Source organism: Larus michahellis, chromosome 1, assembly GCF_964199755.1.
Source record: "Larus michahellis chromosome 1, bLarMic1.1, whole genome shotgun sequence".
Lineage (NCBI taxonomy): Eukaryota > Metazoa > Chordata > Aves > Charadriiformes > Laridae > Larus > Larus michahellis.
This window is the reverse complement of record NC_133896.1, coordinates 40,793,418-40,815,620: the sequence shown is the minus strand read 5'-3', so window position 1 is coordinate 40,815,620 and position 22,203 is coordinate 40,793,418. Positions and strand designations below refer to the sequence as shown.

Below are 22,203 nucleotides of genomic sequence, written 5' to 3'. Positions count from 1 at the left end.
GATGCCAAGACTTTCACTAGTCAGATTTTCACAGTTAGATTTTTCATAGACTTTCATTAGCAAACAGAAGAGTTTCTATTTAGGGCAGAACTGGTGAAAAGCAGAAATAATAGGAAACCACTCAAATCAAAAAACAAAGCTCCATTACAACTTTATGGTAATTATGATTATTTAATCCCTGCATAGTCCTATTCTTTGATCTGAACTTTTTTTCTACATTTATTTCAGGTCATTTTTCACACTGTTATTTCTCAGACAAATGTAGAAGAAAATAGAAAAAGGAGGTTTAAGATATATGTATTAAAACTTTCCCTTTTTGAAACCCTAAGTGAAATACTTTTTTTCCCAAAAAAGGTGCTATTGAATTTCTATATGAATGGATCTGTGCAGGCAAAACTTTCTGGCTGGAATACGGAGTTCGCTAGACTAAGAACAGAAGTCTTACTGGCTTAAACGAGATAAGGATTTTACCCTTGACATAAACAAGATTTTATGAAGGAAACTCTTGATTTCAAGATTTCTTATCTGGATAAGAAGATTAACTAACTGATCTGACCTGGTGTTGCAATTAAGAAAATGAGCCAGCTGGGTCCTGTGAAAAAGTTATCCTGCATATCTTGAATGTCCGATAAACTCTCCAAAAAGCTGTATTTCCCCAGCAGGTTTCCTTTCGTTGCCTATTGCATGGAATGCACCTCTCCGATATAACCAATGCCTTTATTTAACTTTTGTTTTATATTTTATCTTCCAATTCATTTTGGTTAGAGGTAGAATTATCCTGTTAAAAAATGACCTGATCCCAGACGTAGTTTATTTAAATTTCAAAATGAAAAGCTTACTAAGAACAGATAAGATTGATTGCTCTTCCATCTTAGCATAATTGTATTTCAGGTGAACATCAATTTACTTTAAAGGACACTTCTAAGTAGCAGGCTGCATCATACATAATTCATCAATCACAGCTGCCTGTAACATGATTTACTCAAGCAGATTTCAATGGAATAGAGGGAGTCACATTGTTTTTTATGCTTTTGCTTGTTTGTTTTTAAATAGTTTACGAAACACTCATTTGCGCTGAATTATTGCTGAAAAGAGTTCATCCTTGGTAATCAGCATGTTGAATTTCTTTCTCTTCGCACAGAAATGTTACCTCTTTAAATTTCTTTTAAAAGGCAGAGTGAGTTTTCAAAACATTGTTAAGGCAGAGAGCACTCTATGCTTATCAAAGGTAAAAATAAAGCTCAAGGATTTTGCTATGGGGGAAGGGAAGGCAAAACATTTATCTGAAAAGCATTACTAGTTTTATGGCTGTGTATTTCCCAGATGGCTTGACATCATGTGTTATTATTAGTTATACCCAGCACCCAAGTGTATTTGAAGAGAAGTAGCTCTTTCCTCACCTATGCTTTCACACGGTTGCCACATAGATAAAGTGGCTTTTACATGGCAATCTACACCAAATGGACACAAAACTGTGGGCCAGTTAAAGTGCAATCGCTTCAGACACCAAGAAATGCAGGTGGAACTGGGGGCACCGCCTTCTGTGTTACACTACTCAGCATCTTCCATCAAATTCAGTTTCAGGGACATGTTGGTGCCTCAGATGGTACTGAAGTAAAGAAACATTTCCACAAGTAGATGCAAATATAGTTTAAAAACAAAAGAGAGAGCGAGAGAAACTGCCAGAAATGCACACCTACACAAAGACAGAAACGCCTCTACTTACTTGTAAGCCCATTTGAAAAACAGAGTGACCCATAAAGTTGGCCAACATTCGAATTAGAGCTGCACCCTGTGGGAAATAATAGAGAAAAAAAAGAAGTTACCATTTTGCACATCAATATTATACAATAACAAGAATCTGAAGCAGGCATTTCCATCTTACATTACCATCTTAGAAACCTGTGATTAATATAAACTTTACTTGTGCTGGAATGAAAAAAAGAGAGACGATAAATGCAAATGCTTACAAGGAAAAGTGAGGAAGTAGACTGATATTGTTAATATCCTGCCCTGTATACTGAATAGGGTGCAGGTCATAAAACATCCTCTCTTCACCGCCGGAGCAGGGATGTGTCAGCTCCACAGCTGGTTGCCCCCAGCCCTTCTGCGCACTCAGCAGTACCGCACAGTTTTAAATGAGGGTAAAAAATAATGTCCATGCTACCACAGTGATTATTCATAATATTTTTACCTTCGTTATACTATTGTAAATCAGGATTTAGCAATCCTGCTTTCCTTTGTAAAAGCCTTGAAGATCTGATCATCTGGAAGTGGATCATTTTCATAAGAATTTTATAAGATGTGGATATACATATTTGACTTATAGTCAGCTTATTTCCCACACTGTCACGCAAAGAGGTAAGTGCTTGTATAACACTCTTTCTCTACTTATACCAGTTCTTATCCCTTTGCCCCTTCAGGCAAAGCAGAGAGATTTAAAAAATTTATTTTGTTTCACAGGTGATTCTAATTCTCAGTACTTACACCAAGAAACAGATATATACTTGCCGAGTAGCTTTCTTTAAGGCATCCCTTTTGTGTCTTCTCTCCCTCTCAGAACCACAATTGCTGTGTATTTTCCCCTTGCTCAAGTGTTCTATTTCAAGCAGAAATATCTTTGCAGATTTGATTTGATGATTTACCTATAATATCCCACTTTGCAATCCAATTTCAAGACAACCAGCCTTCCAATAGCATTGTTTAAATGTTATACTTAGTACTGATCACTGTACCAGAGGGAGGACACTTTTGATCTAAAGTCAGGGAATCAAAGGCCACAAGAAAACATGATGGTAGAACTCAACAACCTCAGCGACAGATGTAGGTTCAGGAATAAGGCCAATGCTCAATTAGAAAATAAAAAAAAAAAAAAGAAACATTTCACAGATTCAAAAACTCACAGGTTCTAAAGCCAAAAGGATTATTACAACAATGTAATCTGAATTCCTGCATGAATAGAGGTCAAACAGTAATTTAGGCAAAAACCCTATTGCTTCTCTTTACACAATAGCATCTATTTTAGGAAGATTCAAGAAAAGGAAAATGTTTCACAGTACTATGTAACTTGTCACAACTAATATTTACTCTCACAGTGAAAATATGCACGTTTTTACTAATTTGTATTTCTCTAGCTTCAGCTTTCAAAACATGATTTTATGTCTTTTCCTGCTAGATTAAAGTTCAGAATAGTTTTTGAATTTAACGGTTGTCCAATTTTTAGACCATTTTACGTGTTCTACTGATTTTTTTGTATAGTGACTATTTTTGAAGTACAGAAGGGATTAACTGTAATAACCAACAGTTGAAATAATTGCGTAAATCAAAAAGATTTGTAAATTATTAGTAAACTGTAAGAAAACACCACAAGTTCTTCACATAGGCAGCAACAACAAATAATATATAGCTAGCAAAACAACTGGAAAAAAAAAGGAAAAAAAGGTCATTAATTGAGGAGATGTTTGTAGTTGCTTATAAACTTTAACAGTGGATAAACCAAAAGATGGTGTTTGCATTATTAACACTATTAACACTATTTTTATGGTGGTACATAATCTTACCGGGAGACCAATCATGTCTGGAACACACAACAGCATAGAAAATAATTCCTATCAAAACAGATTATTGCCTGAACAGATAAGACCATAGGTCAGGAAGCATTATTACCCTTATTTTACTAGAGGAACAGAATAAGTGAAGTTCTTAGAGATGTTTAAGCAGATAAACAGCAGATAAACAGCAGATAAAAAAATGTAATAAACAGATAAATCCTATTTATCCTGTAAGTAAATTGGGCAGGGCAACCCAAAACATCTGTAGTGGAACCAAAAATATATAAAATATAAAAGAGATCAGCCTAAACCCTTAACAACAAGGACATTTTTCCACTCATCACACATCTCTTCTCCTACTCACTTGTTAGTATTCCAGGGTCCCCTTGTTTCTTTCTCACAGTTTAAATTTCACATAGTAGCAATGGACATATATTTATATAGGCACCTTAACTCTACTGATTTCTGTGAGAAGTAAGCAAGCAAATACCTTCATATGATCTTGCCCCATAGAGTCTTTTTCTATCCAGAGACCAAGAACCATCAGACACACATAAAAAAATTATAGAATTCCTCTGACAGGTAACACTTAGCCACACATTGGATGGAATTATGGTTTTAGACGGCAAACAAAACAAAAACGCAAGCAAAGACTAAGCAGGAGATCCAAGGCACAAAGACAGAACTACTCTCTCAGGATCCATCCCTTTTCACAGCTACTTTAGAAGTACTTTCTATCAATAAATTACCTTCAGGAAACCCAGAAGTCCTACCCTACAGCTTCCAGAACTATATGCTTGTCCTGGTTCTGCCATCTTCCCCACACAGGTGAAGCAAATGCCTTCTTGACTTTTTAAGGGAAGAGAAGTGAGGAGGGAAGGGGAGGGAAAGGAAGGGAAGGGATTCTAAAGAAAAAGGGGAAAACAGAAAACAAGAGAACCTCGAGGAAAAAAACTGTCTTGAGGAGACAGGAGGAGACACAGGAGCAAATGAAGCCCTTGGTGTGGAGGCAAAATAAATGGGAGGAAGAAAAGGGAGGAAACCACTTACTTCACCTTTGTTGCACTTTGAGAGCAGGCAGAACAGAGAACAGTAATACGTTTGTACGAAGAGCAGAAGCAATGAATACATTCCCAGCTCTGGGAGGGAAAGGAAAAAGCAGCAAACGCTGGCCCTCTCACTGGATATGAAGAGAAATATGTCTGCAGGCAGAGGGTAGACAAACTAACTAGCATAAGGAAGAGGGGCTTACTAAAAAGAGGAGCTTGGAAGATGACCCAAACTAGAGGGTCCCGGGAGGTAAAGAAGGTATGTACAGTAAGTTCAGTTACAGGAGTAATAGAATACATAGCCTTGGGGTCATCTGAATGGCCCAACGTGCTAGCATTTTCACTGCCTATCCACCTAGCAAGCAGTGAACTAGACAGAGTCCAGAGGCCCTATGCTTCCATACCTTCTGAAAGCTTCTCTGAACTAGACCTAAACCTACAGAAAAGTCATAAATCACATCAAATCTTCCCTGCTGCAGAGGAAGCCCTTTGGAACCTGTCAGCATCGTTCCCTGAACAGCCTGACATGCAACCAATCTGCTCCCCACTTCACTCTCAGGGCCACTTCTGCTCTGCCAACATTTGTCCAACCAAGGGATGACATACGGAGCCTTAAGAAGTGAACCTGGCTCTCCTACAGGGCAAAATGGCTATTTATTGATAATTTAAGTGCTCTCCTCCAGGCAGTGGATGACTCAGTACCTTGTCAAGAGGTAAAACACATTGGTTTAACAGGTCTAGTGGAAAGCAATTCTATCTGACTCACCTTGTATAAAATCCGACTCACCTTAATGCCATTGTACCCCATCTTAATAAAAGTCTACTCAGACAAATACACTAGATATTCAGTCAATTATTAATGGCACTACTTGGCTCTAGTGAAGCTCTGCACATTAGCAGATATCGTTAAGTGCTTTGTAAGACACTGATATCAATATCATGCAAATTAAAGGGAAACCGAGGCACATCATAGGGAAAACATTTGCTGAAGATCACCCAGCATGCTCCTCATACAACCTATGAAACAGCTGAAGCTTCCTCAGCCTCAGCACTGTGACTGCACTGCTACAGGAAAGGAAGGTAGAACATGTCAGTAGAGTAACTGACATCATCTGCCTGGACTTGTGCAAAGTATTTGACACTGTCCGCACAACATCCTTGTCTCCAAATTGGAGAGACACAGATTTGACAGATGGACCACTCAGTACATAAGGAAGTGGCTGGACGGTCGCACTCAAAGAGTTGTCGTCAACGGCTCAATGTCCAAGTGGCGACCAGTGACAAGTAGCATTCCTCAGGGGTCAGTACTGGGACCGGTGCTGTTTAAGATCTCTGTTGGCGACATGGACAGTGGGATCGAGTGCACCCTCAGCAAGTTTGCCGATGACATCACACTCTGTGGAGAAGTCGACATGCTGAAGTGAAGGGATGCCATCCAGAGGGACCTGGACAGTCTTGGGAGGTAGGCCCGTGCAAGCTTCATAAAATTCAACCAGGCCAAGTGCAAGGTCCTGCATGTGGGTCGGGGCAATCCCAAGCACAAATACAGGCTGGGCAGAGAATGCGTTGAGAGCAGCCCTGAGAAGGAGGACTTGGGGGTGTTGGTTGATGAGAAGCTCAACATAAGCCAGCAATGTGCACTCGCAGACCAGAAAGACAACTGTATCCCAGGAGGCATCAAAAGATGCATGGCCAGCAGGTCCAGGGAGGTGATTCTGCCCCTCTACTCTGCTCTCATGAGACCTTACCTGGAGTACTGCGTCCAGCTCTGGGGCCCCCAACATAAGTACGACATGGACCTGTTGGATTGAGTCCAGAGGAGAGCCATGAAAATGATCAGAGGGCTGGAGCACCTCTTCTATGAAGACAGGCTGAGAGAGTTGGGGTTGTTCAGCTTGGAGAAGAGAAGGCTCCAAGGAGACCTTACTGTGGCCTTTCAATACTTAAAGGGGGCCTACAGGAAAGGTGGAGAGGGACTCTTTATCAGGGAGTATAGTGATAGGACAAGGGTAATGGTTTTAAACTAAAAGGGGGTAGATTTAGATTAGATATTAGGAAGAAATTCTTTACTGCGAGGGTGGTGAGGCACTGGAACAGGTTGCCCAGAGCAGCTGTGGAGGCCCCATCCCTGGAGGTGTTCAAGGCCAGACTAGATGAGGCTCTGAGTAACCTGGTCTAGTGGATGGTGTAATTATCCATGGCAGGGGGGCTGGTGCCAGATGATCTTTAAGGTCCCTTCCAACCCGAACCATCCTATGATTCTATGATTCTACAAACATGTCAGCTACTGCATAGAAATTAACTGCATAGGGTAAAATTCTCCCGATCTGTTTTGGAGGTCTACTGTTTGGAGGTCCTTTTCTGCAAAGTAATCTTGGGAAAAGCAGTGCTTATGGTCAATTAGCCAACACTGGCTGAAGTGCTGTAACTTTATGCTCTTTCTTTCCCTAAAGAAACTTGTTTGCACACTCACATCATGATGAAGACCATCCTTCACTAAAATTAGGAGCAAAATTCTTTTATATGTGAGCTGAACTTGTCTTCAAAATCCACAAAATGCAGTCACAGTTAAGGCATTCAGTCTAATTCTCTCCATGCTAACATAAAATAACGTGATTGCAACCTTGATCTCAGATTAAATGAAACTAATTTTTAAAGACCCACTCCTGTATTTTATGATCCTATGGCATCACTTTAGGTCACAATTACTGTAAGTTAATTTAATTCTCTGACTTACTGAATGATCCAATTGTATTATACCTGAATTCTTAAATAAATTGTTTCACTTGCAACTTGCATCCTGTAATCCTTTCTTATACAAAAGAAAGTACCAAATGGAATTTCGTTTAACAGGAAAAAAAAGTCGGTCTTATGTATAAACCCACAAAAATATGATTACTGCATACAACACAGTACTGTTATACAGCCACACAGGAGGAGATACATCTGACTCAATGCAGGTATCTGTTATAGCATGTTTCTCCAATTACTTTAGTTTTTTAGACTTTCTTTCCAGCCAACGGACAGCACCAGTCACTTCTGGGTGCACTTTATCTCATCCTAAAGTAGACCTCCAAACAGATCGGGAGAATTGTACCCTAAAAGCACCCATCTCATGTAATTCACTCCAAAAGTAGCCTTGGGTGACTAGTTTATATGTACATATCTACACGGCAGACATCTAAAATGAGGTGAGAAGAATTCACCTGCATTGTCGAAAAAGGCCGTACAGAGACTGATTCCCCATTCTGTTACAAAAGTTCTGTACTAGTAAGCAGTTCCCAAGGACTTCTGAATTGTGGAGATACAAAACTGGTGTGACACCAGCCTTTTCTATATAGAGAGTTGAATAAAATTTAACAATTTCTCAGTTTATTCTACATTGTCACACTTTCGTATTAGAAAACCAGCAAAGGTTTGTATTCAAGAGAGGGCCCTGAAGACAGGGCAGCGTGCTTGCTAGCTGAAGGTGGATGTTCTGTACCGAGCAGATAGCAAAGAAAAGCACTTGAAATAATGACCTAGTGAAGCAGTTGCAGTGAAGGGAACAATATACAAAATCAGTAAACCAGCACACAGGATTATGCAGAAGCCAGGAGGCAAGGGCAAGGGGCTGCATGTGAAGAGATACAATTGAGCTGGAAGCTCATTCAGCGTTATCCTTTTAAGGACCAAAAATTACGTCGGTATTCTAAAAAGTGCTCATGAGAGAAAAATGTCACCAACATAAAACAGAAACCATGAACTACAGCTGTCTCTTGTGAGGGTGAAATAATATATCATTTTGTAAATGTGCTGGAGTTGAGGAAGGAAAAGAGACCATAAAAGGCTGACCCAGAAAAAGCATCGCTCTTCCGTCCTTTCCCACCAAAACTTGCCATTTTTTTCCTAGAATATCAACTTATTTTTTCTTTTTGGTTCTGCTTTTGTGTGTTTTGTGGTTTTTGTTTCAACTGCAGGATTAAGACTCATCTGACCCAATGCAGATGCCTACATTGTAGCTATCTGATGCTTACTCAGTTGTATAAAGCTGAGCCAGCTGCCTTGACTCCCTTTAAAGGCAATGGAGAGAGAACCAAGCACTTCAGCTCGTCCTGATTCATCTCATCCAAAGACACGCATCTAAAATAGGTCAGATGAAGTATCTTCACCGATGATACAGGGAGGTTAGAGGATTAGCCAATTGCAGGAGTCTCCACAGTGTGAACATCCCAAGTGAGATGACATGAATCCCTCTGAAGATATTTTATCCTGCAATTTACAGAGTAACCTTAAACTTGTGCAAGCGTAAACAGTGCAAAAACACCTCCCTGGGTTTGCAAAGTCTGAGACAGCATCTTGCAGGCTCGTCTATCCATTTATCTCACGTAACAGCAAATATCAGTAACAATAATTACACAGACCTCAATATATCTCTTCTTCACTGAATGTGCACCTTGCCATCCTTGTTTAGGAATGAAGGCTGTTTATTTTGATTTAGTGCAGAACGATCCCTTTTGTGACACAAAAATTAAAATCAGGAAGTATCCTGGTATGAAAAACACCACTGTGGTATTCAAGGTGTAAGCAGGGAGTGAGCTGCTGAGGAGAGGAACGCTGGACTACCAACAAAAATTACATAACTGAATTTCTAAAAAAAAAAAATCATTTGTCAATTTTCCACGACATCTCCACCCATCCATTTTGCTTCTTCTCTTCTCATTTAACAAAAAAAACCCCAAAACACAAAACCAACATTGAATACAGGTGATTAACACTCTTCTATTGTGCAGCAGTCAGTTCAAAGTCAGTCTTGATTAACATGTAATAGCACCGCTTGTTTTTCGAATAAAATGGGACACAGATAGGAGGCCTACAGTTGTTTATGCTGGTATCCCTGCAATTAAAGATTAGGGTTGCTTTCTCTCTAGCTACGTTAAATGTGAGTTAGTTCTATCTTCTACCTAAATTACACTAGATTTGATTCATAGTATTGGTAGAACTATTATTATCAATAATAACTTCTTATAATCATCTCAATTGATTAAAACAAGACTCAGACCACATATAGGCATTCACAAAAGTACCGTTCTTTCATAAATAGCTCCTGATTTAAGATGAGAATCAATATATGAAGCTTGATGGCTACTAATAGACACCTGATATATACTAGTATTCTTTTTTTTTCATGAATCACTCACATCACACACACATTAAATAGTTCCCTCCTTAAACTACTGACCCTGAGGTACAGGCAAAGTGCCTTGTCAAAGATTTTTTTTAAACCCAGTGTCTACTGACTCCACTCAAGAACTCCAGCTGGTTAGTGAGACAGAATCTCCCTTTGCAACAGTTATGTCCAGGGAAGACCAACATATTTATCCATGTGCTCAGTCATCTTATTCTTTATATCCTATAGAGTCACCAGCTCGACAGAGAAGGAAATCAAACTCATCATCCTATAGCCCACAGAACTTCCCCTGGTGCCCTTTCTGTACGTTACGCCAGCAATTCCCTGGCACAGTGGCCATTTTTAAGGATGGTCTACGTCTCATTGCCAGAAATTCTGCAGCTCCACATCTGATTACCTTCAGAAGGTGCAGGTGGATGCCACGCAGCTCTGCAGACTTCCTAACAAATAATTCAGCTCTTCTAGTTAATGTGTTTCCCATATACCTACCTCAAATTGATAGATCCTGCAACCTATCTGTTACAAAGAATAAACTGTTCATGGGAATCAACCCATTCTTCAGCAGGAAAGTCAAATACAAAGAATTCATTGCACTTCTCTGCTATATTCTTAAAAATCTGCACCCCCCTTTTACGTTTTGGCCATGATGTGGCCCCTCACACAGTAAATCAGTCATACCTGCTGCATACACTCAAGTCAGGGATGAGCTACCTTAGCAGAATCACTTAAGATCACACAAAAACTTTCAGATTTTGACTAATATGTTTTGAATAATGGCTGAAATGTATCTTCATGAAATGTGCTGGAGAAAGATTTTGTAGAACTGCAAATGTAATAAAAGCAGCATACAGGATGCTTTTTTTTCTCAAAAATGTTTAACATATTTTTACAGTAGTCTGTCAAATAGAAGCCTAAGGGTATTCACAATCAAATGGGTTCTTAAGTAAATGCGTATAATTTCATTTCAGTTCAAAGTTTCTGAATTCATTATTCTTTATTTCTCAAAATCTTAGATAATTCTGTGATTCTAAGTTCACTTCAAATATTAGAAAAACATGTTACCAAGTACTCACACTAAGAATGCACATTTGCACATTATTTTGTAATGTGAACACTAGCCAAAAACTAATATCCAAGTCACGTTTTCCAAAACAATCATTCTTTGTTGGTACTAAGCAACCACAGCTGGATGCCCCATGAAATTTAGCTTATTGGGAAAAACACAGCATGAATTAAAGTGAAAGAACAATGTACATCAAACACATAGCAAAAATATGACATTTAAAAAAGAACTCTTACATAAAATCAAAAAAACCAAAATGGAATCTGTTAAATCCTAGAGAAATTTAACACAAAAAAATATGTTTTGACTAAGTCACATCTGCAGAATTTGCTCAAATGTACATACAGAATAGTGTATATATGTGTAAATGAATTATTTAAAAACTTGGTCAACTGAGCTGCTGTGTTACGCTACATGGAGTGCACTGAATTAACTGAATTGTTACCCTCAGCACATTAAAGAAGAGGACCAAGAGATGGGAGAAGTCTGGCTGCAACGTCTGTTGAGCGACTGCTGTGACCTTAAGCAAATCAATGGGCATCCCGTAGTCCCCCTGTAAGAACTGAAAACTGAGCAACCACTTTCAAATCCAGGTGCTGCATTTAAACTGTGATTCCTTAAGCAAACATATTCACCATACACTCTTGCTTTTTTCCTTTTTCCCCAAGAGGAGAAGTCCAACTCCTCAGCTCCCACTCGGATGGTCATGCTGAAATGTATTTTGCCTTTGTCATCTGAACCATCTTTCATGGTATGTGGCTTTACCCTGATGGTCGTGGAACAGGAGTGTTCTGTTCATGCCATCAGTTACAACATGGTACCGTGGCAGACTCCTGAGAGACCTCTGCTAAAGTCCTTCTATCGAGCTGGTAGAGCAGAGATAATTGCAACGTTTTCTCTGGAATTCTTCAGCTGCCTCTATCCAAAATATCTCATCCCTGGGAACTGCAGAAGTACTCGCTGACAAATTCTTTTCAGGGAATTAATTAGACTGTATCATGAGTCACCAGCACTAAATCCCTCATTCATTTTCAGAAACTGAGCGCTGTAATACACCAGCTTGGCTATTTTCTGTATTCTCCAACGGCACTTCCAAATACTACAAGAAAAATGAAGCTTAATGCATGTGAATTTGATGAGTGTGAATGCTTCCTTATTTGATTAGGATAACAGAATGTATTTGTTAAAACGCATAAACATGTGCCTATGTCTCCCTATGGCACAAATATAAAATGTTCAAATGAATTCCTAGAGGCTTTCCCTTTGGAAAACACACGTAAAAGCCATGAGAAAAAGTAAGGAAGGAGATAGGCATATGCAGACTACACAGCATACTAGTACAAAATGTGACAATATGAGCCTAATCATTCCTGAAGTTCTTAGACCAGGCCATCATTTAGCGGCACACAGAAGTACCTCAAACACATAAGCAACCCAACTTAAATTCCACAGCTCACACACAATAAAACTAAGCACGTACTTGGCTGAATTTGGGTCTCACTGGTTTCCCTGCACTTCATAATAAATTGTTAAAAGGGGACTACATTCATTAAAAGCAGTCAAAAAACCCTATCCCTACTTGATTTTAACAATACAGACTAGAAAAAAAAATCAGTCATTTAATTTATTTTCTTTACTTTTTAAAGTAATGCAGAATTTCCAGCTGATATTTGCTCACCAAGCAGTGCACACCCACAAGTTAACGTGTGGTGATACTCAGCAATAAAACCAGGATATATTTTAATAAAAAAATTAAACTTACACTATTTCTAAAACTTTACTTACAGCGTGGTATGTTTAAAATCAGCAAATATACCTATAAACCTATAATGTACTGTGCTAAATCATCAAAAATGCATAAAGGCATCTTATGTTGTTTTTATAGGTTTTAAGGCCATTTATCTGATGCCAAAACATCACTGAAAGAGCAACATTATATTCAAGGAGAGCTTTTCACTGGGAAATCATAATCATTTTCCATTCTGACAAACACAGCTGTTCTAGGGCTGGATAATACCAAAATGGTCAGATGGTAAGATGAGCTTTGGTGAAAAGTTTGTCTTAGACATAAATTCTGTTGCAAATTTTAGGAACATGACACAATGAACAAAATTCAGGGGTAAATGACCATAACTAATCATGTTCTTCAGGTGGATATTGTGACATCATTTTCCTTGAATAATAAAACATATCAGTGGCCTAGACAAACTGCTATCAGGACACCATTGACAACAGTAGTTTCATTTAGTCTTGCCACCAAAATCTCTCTTACATGTTCTGACACCACTGACAAGGACAAAAGCACATTATACTTTTTTATTAACTGCTTGTATAAGGAAATCTTCAAGGATGGACAAACACAAGAGACTGACGACATTATTTACATAGATGGGCCATCATGAGAATTCAAGTAGCAAATAAACCAGCACATCTTAAATCCACTGTATTACAAATCTCTTGCAATAATAAAACTGGCTCCACAAACATTTTCCATTAGAAGTAACAGACAAAGATTTTCCCTTTTATGATGAATACTTACAGAAGTGTTTAAATGGTCACAGTTACTTGACTTTAAAGAGGAAATGCATCACCGTTCCACCAACCAGCTCCAAAGAGAGTCAAAAAGCAAACTAAGTAAAATAAAACCCTGTATTTGTGATGTTTCTCCATTGATGACTACCTTGGGGATCAGTATGATCTGATAGCTATCTATTAATCCAGCCAATGTGTTTTGTAGTGATATGGTATAGCACTGGGGTTTTTTTAACTAGAGTATTATGCCATAATAAACCAAGGATTTTACAAGTCTATGTCTCAACATAATTTATCTTCACCGACCACACATTTAATCTCATCAAAGATTGAAATCAGGTCTGTTTGACCAGGTTTGTTTCCATGAAGCATGAAAATTAATATTCTTCTTTTTTTTTTTAGTTCACTAAATACCGCGTAAGGATCTCAATCCTTTTGCCTAAGACTGATTTGCTATTAGCTATAACTAAACGTGCCATTCTACTTTCTCTCTTTTAATACCTCTTTTAAGCTTCAGAAATTATCTAGTACTTAAACATACCTTTAAAAAACAATAACAACAACAAAACAGCATGGCAGAGGTTGTTCCAGAAAGCTCCCACCTGAATAGAGGTCCTGCAGGATCATATTTTGATCAAAATATTGATCATATTTTTATGTCAAGCTTTTTTCCTTTTGCTCTATTTCATTACCTCCAGTTTACTCTCTAATTCTTACAACTTGTTCCAAGTTACTTTAACACCTGAAATCATTCCTCTTGTTTTACTGATCTGAACTAGGTTGTGTGTCAGCAAAAGTCATCCCTTGCCTTTACTCAGACATCATTTTTCGGACTCCTCCGGGGAATAAACAGAAACTAGCTGTAAAGGCTTACAAAGGTACTTTCTACTTTGCCTTCTGCTGAAAACGACTGTCACAAAGTAGAGCCAGAGAAGCAGAAAAGGCAAGTGCATTTCAGGAACTCTGGTGCATAGGCTGGTACCTCCGCGCACACTCATCTTTATCAATACTCTGTTTTAAGCCATGGAAACATCTGAGACACAGATGCACTATTCTGTTCCTTCTAGCCCCTGTCAGGGAAAGGCGTATGAGAAATGATGGCAGGGCGCAGTGTTCTTGAGCCACTGTTGCCATTTCTGCTTTGACCGCCTCCTCCAGCCCTTGGGAGCTGCTGCTTGCTGCTGCAGCCTTTCGACAGGGAACAGGCAGAAGACAGTCTTCTACCACAACGAGTTCCATCTTCCCAATTGCTGTACCTTGACTGAGCAATCTAGTCTAACAAGCTCTTCTTTAAAATAAAATGCGTTTATTAACATTTTGTGCTCCATTTTTATTATTTCCAGTCAAACCCATATACAGTTCTCCCCAGTGTGGGGAGTGTAACAGTCCTGAAGCGCTGTAGGTGTGTAGCTGTTTATATACCACGTGCAGTGGCTTCTACGTTTCTTCTTCAGAAAATACTATCTTAACATACACTAAACAGTGTAAAAGGTTAATGACAGCTTGTGTTGAGTCAGGAAGGTGCTCAGATGCCTTAAGAGAGGTATTTTAAGTATCTTGAAGCACCTGCCCAGTTTTACGCACTAGCATCCACCAGCTGGAATGGGACAGCCTGCATACTTTAAGTCAAGCGCTGTTGGGGCTGCTCTGAACTTGAACCTAAAGGTTTCACTGCCTCTGAGTTTCGATGGCTTTCATACTGGAAGCAGTAACGACCTACCACCTTTTTATCTAAACAGAAAGAATTATTTCCATTACAAGATACTTCCTCTGGTACAATGCATTATGAGCAAATGGCTCCTGAAAGCACCTGCTGCAATCTGGGCACTGACCTGCTGCACTCGCCAAGTCATGGAACAGAAACCAGCACCACACAAACGCGCGCCCAGGACTTAATGGCATTCACAGATGACTTCACAGCTAAATTAGTCAGGGAGAACAAAAAGCTCTCCCTTTACACTGCGGTAAAGGAATGGGTTGCAAAGCCACCTGGATTGTATTGTTAAGACTTTTAACTAGCTGGATGCCATCTTATGCTACTGATTTAGTTATGTGAATAATAAAAATAAAACCTGTTTTACTGTATTTTACAATTTATAAGTACGTATGTAGTATTTCTTTCACTGTTAATGAGCTGCTCTCACTTTTCTGTGGTCGTTTCATAGATGCCCATTGTCACAATTTCATTACACTCATAAACTGAGTAGATTTCACTCTGATACTAATCCTGGTTTTACAGGGCAGAATAGATGTTTTGGATTGGGTTTTGTTGTTGTTTTGTTCTGTTTTCTTATTACAGTGCAAGTATCCTTCCCAGTAGCCAAAGAACAGAAGTAAAAAGCACAAAGTTTTTAGAGAGCCTTTCCAGTAACTGCAGTTAGCCCTCCTGTTCTTCCACGTTCTTGCAGAACATGTTATGCTGTAAAATTTCAAAGAGAATTACACTCAAAAGTATGAGCAAGACGTTCCTTTCCATGTCTTAAATTCTCCTTTGCCAGAACCGTTACTGCAACATACAGGGAAGCTGGGCATTTTGATTTGTGCAAATTTTTAGTTCAACAGATTTCCTATCGCAGAACATCATTGCCTTTGAGGGGAGGCAGGGAGCACGGTCCCCCTTTATTACTATTAGAGATGTATCTTCCTTCCATCACTCAGACACAGAAAGCAGGAAAAGGCATTTTTAAAGAAGCCGCACAGAGTTAAGAAGGAAAAGGAAATTCTACATGCAACAGTTTAGGAAATAATGAACTGTTTGCATCACAAAGCCAGGATCAGTAACTGATCCCACTCCTGAGGTTAATTGTGCTTACAGGGAGGGAAAAAAAAGGAATATTCTTCCTTATTCCAGTCATCCTCTTCCTTGTTTTGATTACTGTTTGTCACTTGGCAAGACATATTCCACTGGGGGTACTTTTATAGTTACACTCCGTCATACTGGTCTTGCCTGCTCTGATTGCTGCCACAGTCTTCAACCAGCACACTTCAAAGCATGCAGTAGGCTGATGGAAACGACTTCAGATATTATCTGGCTCTCTACAGTGTCCTTGGTGCCCTTTCATCCCTTCTCTTATCTGGCTGTGACTACTCATCTAGGGCTATGACTCCTTTAGGTCTGTCTGGGATCTCTCTCCCTCACGCTGTTCTGGGTCTGGCTGCTCCTTTTGAGATGCAGCTGTCTTGTTTCTCCATTTTATTACAGCCGGCTTTTCCTTGCTGATTGTTGCTTCTTATGCTATTCTTGCTGCACTCTCTCCTCCTCTGTTGATGCAGCTCTCCAGGGCTATGATTCCTGCTGTCAGTTATTTCTGGTGTGGAAAGGCTGTCACGCATCTTGCTTTGATTTAACAATTCTCAGATCCACTCTTGTGTTCAACAGGCTATATTTCCTACCGCCTTGGGATATAACCACTTTTCCCGTCATCGTGGGAGGACACTATCTCACTTCCAGCTGCACTAGGAAGACATATCTGCTCTCTGATGTAACTGGAGAGCCTTGAATCATCTACCAGTACTGTTTATTAATGAACTATCACGACTTCTCAATTTTCTCTACATATTTGTGGCCCTAGTGGAGGATGACATGCTTCTATCTGAAGAATGACTAGTATGATGCTTTTGAAAAAGGCAAAACATTACCCTCAACAGCTTAAGTGGAAAAACATTGTGTGCAGGAGGGCTGTGATGCCTGTTTCGCTCTGCTTGTGGGATTACCTGAATACCACTCTTCAGGGGTTTATGTCAAGAGATTTCTTAACGTGTACAATCACTAAGGACAAGAAAGTGGAAATGAAAAATATATTCAGCTCCGAGGCATTTAAATAGCACGGTTTCAATGGTCATCTCTGAAGTGTACAGAAAGAGAAAGAGGCATATCTTTAAAATCACAGCTAAGTGTCTATCAGGGATGGGCACTTCAGTGGTGTCTAATTGATGCCATATTGATGACAGCAAAGACAGGGAAATGACAATGACATTCTATGACTGCCATTTCACTGAGCAAAAATTAAATGGGAGAAAATTTCATCATTTCAGTACCGTGCAGAAAATCATGAAGAGAAAAAAAGAGATCACATGGACAGTCCAAGGTCCCATGGAGCAGAAGGTATTACAAGGGAAGGAAAAAAAACATCCATTCCAAAATGCAGGGAAAAGATACTGCATGTAGTGCTAAACTATTTAAAAATGAACATTTTATTTAAGACAGTAGAAATGCCCTCACTGATGTTCCTGATCCAAAGTTTACTAGAGTCAACACAAAAAATTCCCCAGAACTTAATACTTGACAGCAATTTAAGAAATAGTCAGTAAACAACCAAAAAGCCATCCCAGAAACACCAGCAACAATATCCCTCCAGGAGGGCTCACTGTGTAAGGAGGGCTTTGAGGCACCTGAAAATATTTGAGCACACACCTGTCCAGGTAAAAGCCTTCAGTATAATTTTACAGTTTGGATTTTATTGATGTCCCATTCACCGCAGTACTTATATTGGAGACACTGGAGAGCTAGAAGAACAGGCAAATGTTCTAGCTATCTAATAAATGAGCTTGTTTCCCTAGTTGATTTTAAGTGCAAGCTATGTATGCACGCATACAAGGTTACATAGGAATGAAACTGTAAGATCTACGACATGTTAAATTTGCTCTAATTTATCGTCAGAAGGAAACAGTGTCACATGCCTGGAGGAAGATACAGAAACAGTGAAAAGAGCAGCTACGAAGTCAGTCTTCCTATTAGATATTGCTTGCATCTAAAACCAAAGGACGCATGGTCACACAGAATAGCAGACAGACAAATTGCAAAAATTTCATGGGTGAAAGAGTGGGTCTTTTAATCTCCTCACCTACGAAAGTGTGTAAGTAAATCCTTCCATTGCCATCCCTCAAGGTGGTTTGCTAGATCTGGTAACTGGGTTCAAAATTTACAGGATCAGGCCCTGATATGCACACATTCAGTGTCATCTAGGGTCTGAGAGAGTTGGCCATCAGAGAAACTGAGTGGAGAGGTTGCCATACCCACTGGGCATGGCCACTGTTACACTAAAAAAGGAACCTTTAAAAGGACAGATACAAAATAGAGATTGTACTCTAATTCACACAGGAAAGAGAGTGATACTATTAGCCTGCATAAAATAGCTAACAGTATACAGATATGTCCTACTGTTCTATTTATCATTCCAATGTAAACAAAAATTACTTAATGTTTGCAAAGTGTTCATAAGATGAAAAGATAAGTGTCAAGTATTACAGCTTACTGTGTGATATTCCTATTATCATATTAATTAGAAAAAATAATTAGCTTGAAATATGAAGATACTTATGTGAGATAAACGTCTGAACCTACTGAGGTTCAGCTATCACCAGTAAACATATGACTGAAACACTGAAACAATAAGAATACTTCAGTAAGCTAAAAGCTGCTGGCTATTATAGCCTAATTGACCCAGAGTAATGTTTTCCAAACCAGCTAAGGGCTTTTTGAAAGTGTTACTTGGGCTCTTGAGCAACTCCAGCATTTTAAAATATTTTCTGAAGTATTTTGTGTTTGCATATTACATCCTATACCTATTACGTGGGCAGATATACACACACACTCTCATTTGCCCCTCCTTAAAGGCATAAGAACCTTTCACAGAAGAGGATCAAGCTGAAGTTACTGCTGACTGGGAATAGCTGACGAGTCCAAGAGAGGATACACCTCTTTCTGAGCCCAGAACGAGCACTGGATAAACTGGAGGCTTAATAGGCAAGTCAGTGCTATGCTGCTGCTGTCTTGTTGCAGCCTGATGTTGGGGAGCTAATGATGCAGAAGAAACAATTATCAAATGCAAAGGTGACAGTCAAAAGACTCTTACTACTCAATCACCAGCAGAGAGATCCAGTGCAGCCTTCATAGCGGAAGGCTGCAGGCAGCAGCCTCCGCGTCACACATCAAGTGCGTTTGGTCATGAAATTAAGGCACAGTATTAAATGTCACACCATGTAGGAGAGAAGCGTCATGTGGCATGATGGTAACCACCAGCTTTTGGGCATATGCTAACAGCAAGCCCAGTCATACGATGGAGAAAGTGGAATTGTGCCACCCTCTTACTCCTGCACAGAAGCTGTTCAGTTCCAAGGCTGACCAAAAGGCTTTCTATCATTCAAACACAATATGAAATTGCCTGAATTTAATATATATTCCTTCACAAAACCACAAGGCAGTTCCTCCACTCTCACTGTTCAGCAGTGACTTCCGAGTTTTCACTAGCTGAAACAAAAATTCACATGCATAGAAAAAAAACAGAAAAAAATTACATTTAACTTTAGTACTTGACAAGTTTTCTGAAGAGTTTTAATAGGACAAAGACTACACACATCCTTCTCCTTTTTAAAGCATCTAACACAATTCAGACAGTGACACAAAATAAATAGTAAAAAAAAAAAACCTAAACTAAATCTTCTTGCTGAATTCTGACGGCCTCCCAAGTTTATTTATAACATTTAATAACACTGGACGTGTTGAATGTAATTGGCAAAAATCACTGCAGTATATTCCAAATATATTCCACACAAATTAGAGATTCCCAACTAGCAATCACTATCACTGTGGTGTATGTATTTTTACAATGGTATCTGTTTTACAGATGGAACATGAACTTGTAATAGCTACTGACATACCTATATATATAGATAGGTTTAATTAGTCTCACCTTTTTATAGGCGATCCAGTCAAACACCCTGTCAATGTCCGTGGCTTGCTGCACCTCCTGGGATACTGGATGTGAACTGGCCAAACCATCCAGCAACATCACTTCATGCAGGACATCTGTCAGAAATCTCTGCTTTTCCTGAAATACAGCATATGCAGTAATATCGGAGACAAATACACATTTACAACAATACAGAAAAGATGCACAGTTATCAAAGGCAGCCTCTATATGACAGTTGACTAAAATCAGACCTTCTGATCTGAAAGTAAGCCACCACAACCTCCTACAATCTTGAACAGGTATACGGAATAGAAAGGAACTAATTCTAGCATCAGGGATCCCTCTGACTTGAGATCTGTTGCTGCAATGAAACTTGACTGAAATTAAATTAAAGACTATTGAATGAATCAAAATGTATCAAAATTACCGCTTTATTTAGTGAGGTTTAAATCACTTGGCTCTTAGTGCCAACTTCATGCTGCAGGTCGACATAGGACTGGACAATGAGCAGAGCCCACTGCATTGTCTTTCATAACGCTGGTATAGAAATCCTTTCTCCTCAAGAGCTTGCATGCTCTACAAACTTTGTAGCTTCCATCTGAAGGAAACCATTGTTACCTCTCTTTACCAGTGGGACAATAGCAGCATATAGAAGTCAAATGACATAGTCAAAGTCACAGCTACATCAGAGGCAGGTGGAAACCCAAACAACATCCAACATACTAATTTATTTCTACACCTTCTATGAACATGGACTGCAAAACTGCTGCGTGTTTACTCTGGCAGCAACATTAATTAAGTGTGCATGTACACTCTATGAACTGTGCTGCACTCACTTTTACAGTGCAAGTAGATGGGACCTTTTCAGCTGAGAAATTACATGCCTTAAAATCTCCTCATATTGCATTCATATAGAAATCTCTAATCCAAAAGTCTGTGTCAGGAAAGATGAGCTTCCTTTACTTCTTTTTTTCAAGTCACGAATAAATGTAAAGAGTGAATTAAAAATTATGGAAGGTTTAAGTAAGTGTTTTTCACCCTGAAATGACATATCTCAAACTTTGTCTAAATTACAACAGTTCCAGAATTAATGTCAAACTACTGCTATAATATAAAGAAACTCTTGGAAATGCTGCATTTTTTTCAAAAGCCATCTTGATGTCCACAGATAAAATAACCACACAATTACATAATAAATTCTATGTTTAATTTCTTGGGTGGCAAGGTTTTGGTATCAATGTGTTAATTTAAATTATATTTATACGAAAGCTGAAAAGCTGTTCCAGTGCTTATCCATCTGGAAATAAACCTTTACGTTAAAATTCATCAGAGCACAAGAAATGTACCTTGAGCTGATTGTATATTCAGGCAATTAAAAACAAGGATGCAGGAAAGCCAATTACCCAACACACTCTTAGTGTTCTCAGCTGGCTGCATGAGGTAAGGTTTGCGAAGGGAAAAGTAATGTCTTGTTCATATTATTGTTCATTTCCAAATTTTTTCAGGCATACACAGTTAGTAACTGCCTTTTTCGGGGGGGGGGGGGGGGGGGGGGGGGGAAGGGAAAGGTGTAGGGAAACAGTTATGACAATCCTACTCAGGGGAAAATAGCTGAGGTGTACAGGATTGTAGATGCTTTGGTTACACTTCACTCACATTCTCTATTAGTCAGTAACAGGGCACCAATTTCATCAGAAGTGCGATATGTAACACACACAGGTATGAACATACACAGGTACGCACCCGTCTCCAAATTCAAGTCTGGATACCACAACTGACAAACAGTTGAGGGAGTGGATTGTTACTGTTTGGAATTCACTCATTAAAAGGACTGTTGCTAATCACAAATTAATACTTTAAATACAGAACCTGGAATCAAGAAAATCAGCATGTAGGAAACAGCGTGAAGCTATAAGAAGAAGAATACGGAAGATATAAAAAGGACAGGCTACACTTTCGTTACCTCCTGGAGGGCAGAAAAGGAGCATTTTAAATTCATGATCACTTATTCAAGTTACTGTAGTTGAAAAGTCTTCCTTCAAATTTATGGCAGACCGTCACACTGGGATACAACTGGAATAGCAGCATGCCTCCAAACATGTAAACCTGCATTTTAGTGAGAATTAAGAAGGCTCTTGACCTTCTT

General features: G+C 39.1%; 1 protein-coding gene across 1 annotated transcript in view; it reads right to left on the bottom strand.

The window, feature by feature from the left end:
• Positions 1 to 22,203, bottom strand: part of TRHDE (thyrotropin releasing hormone degrading enzyme) — a 219,852-nt gene that overhangs the window by 90,891 nt on the left and 106,758 nt on the right. Inside the window, exons 6-7 of the mRNA XM_074573378.1 lie at positions 20,058 to 20,195; positions 1,727 to 1,792 (exon numbers count right to left, since the gene is read on the bottom strand). Coding sequence (XP_074429479.1) covers positions 1,727 to 1,792; positions 20,058 to 20,195 — 204 coding nt within the window. The remainder of the gene's footprint in view (positions 1 to 1,726; positions 1,793 to 20,057; positions 20,196 to 22,203) is intronic.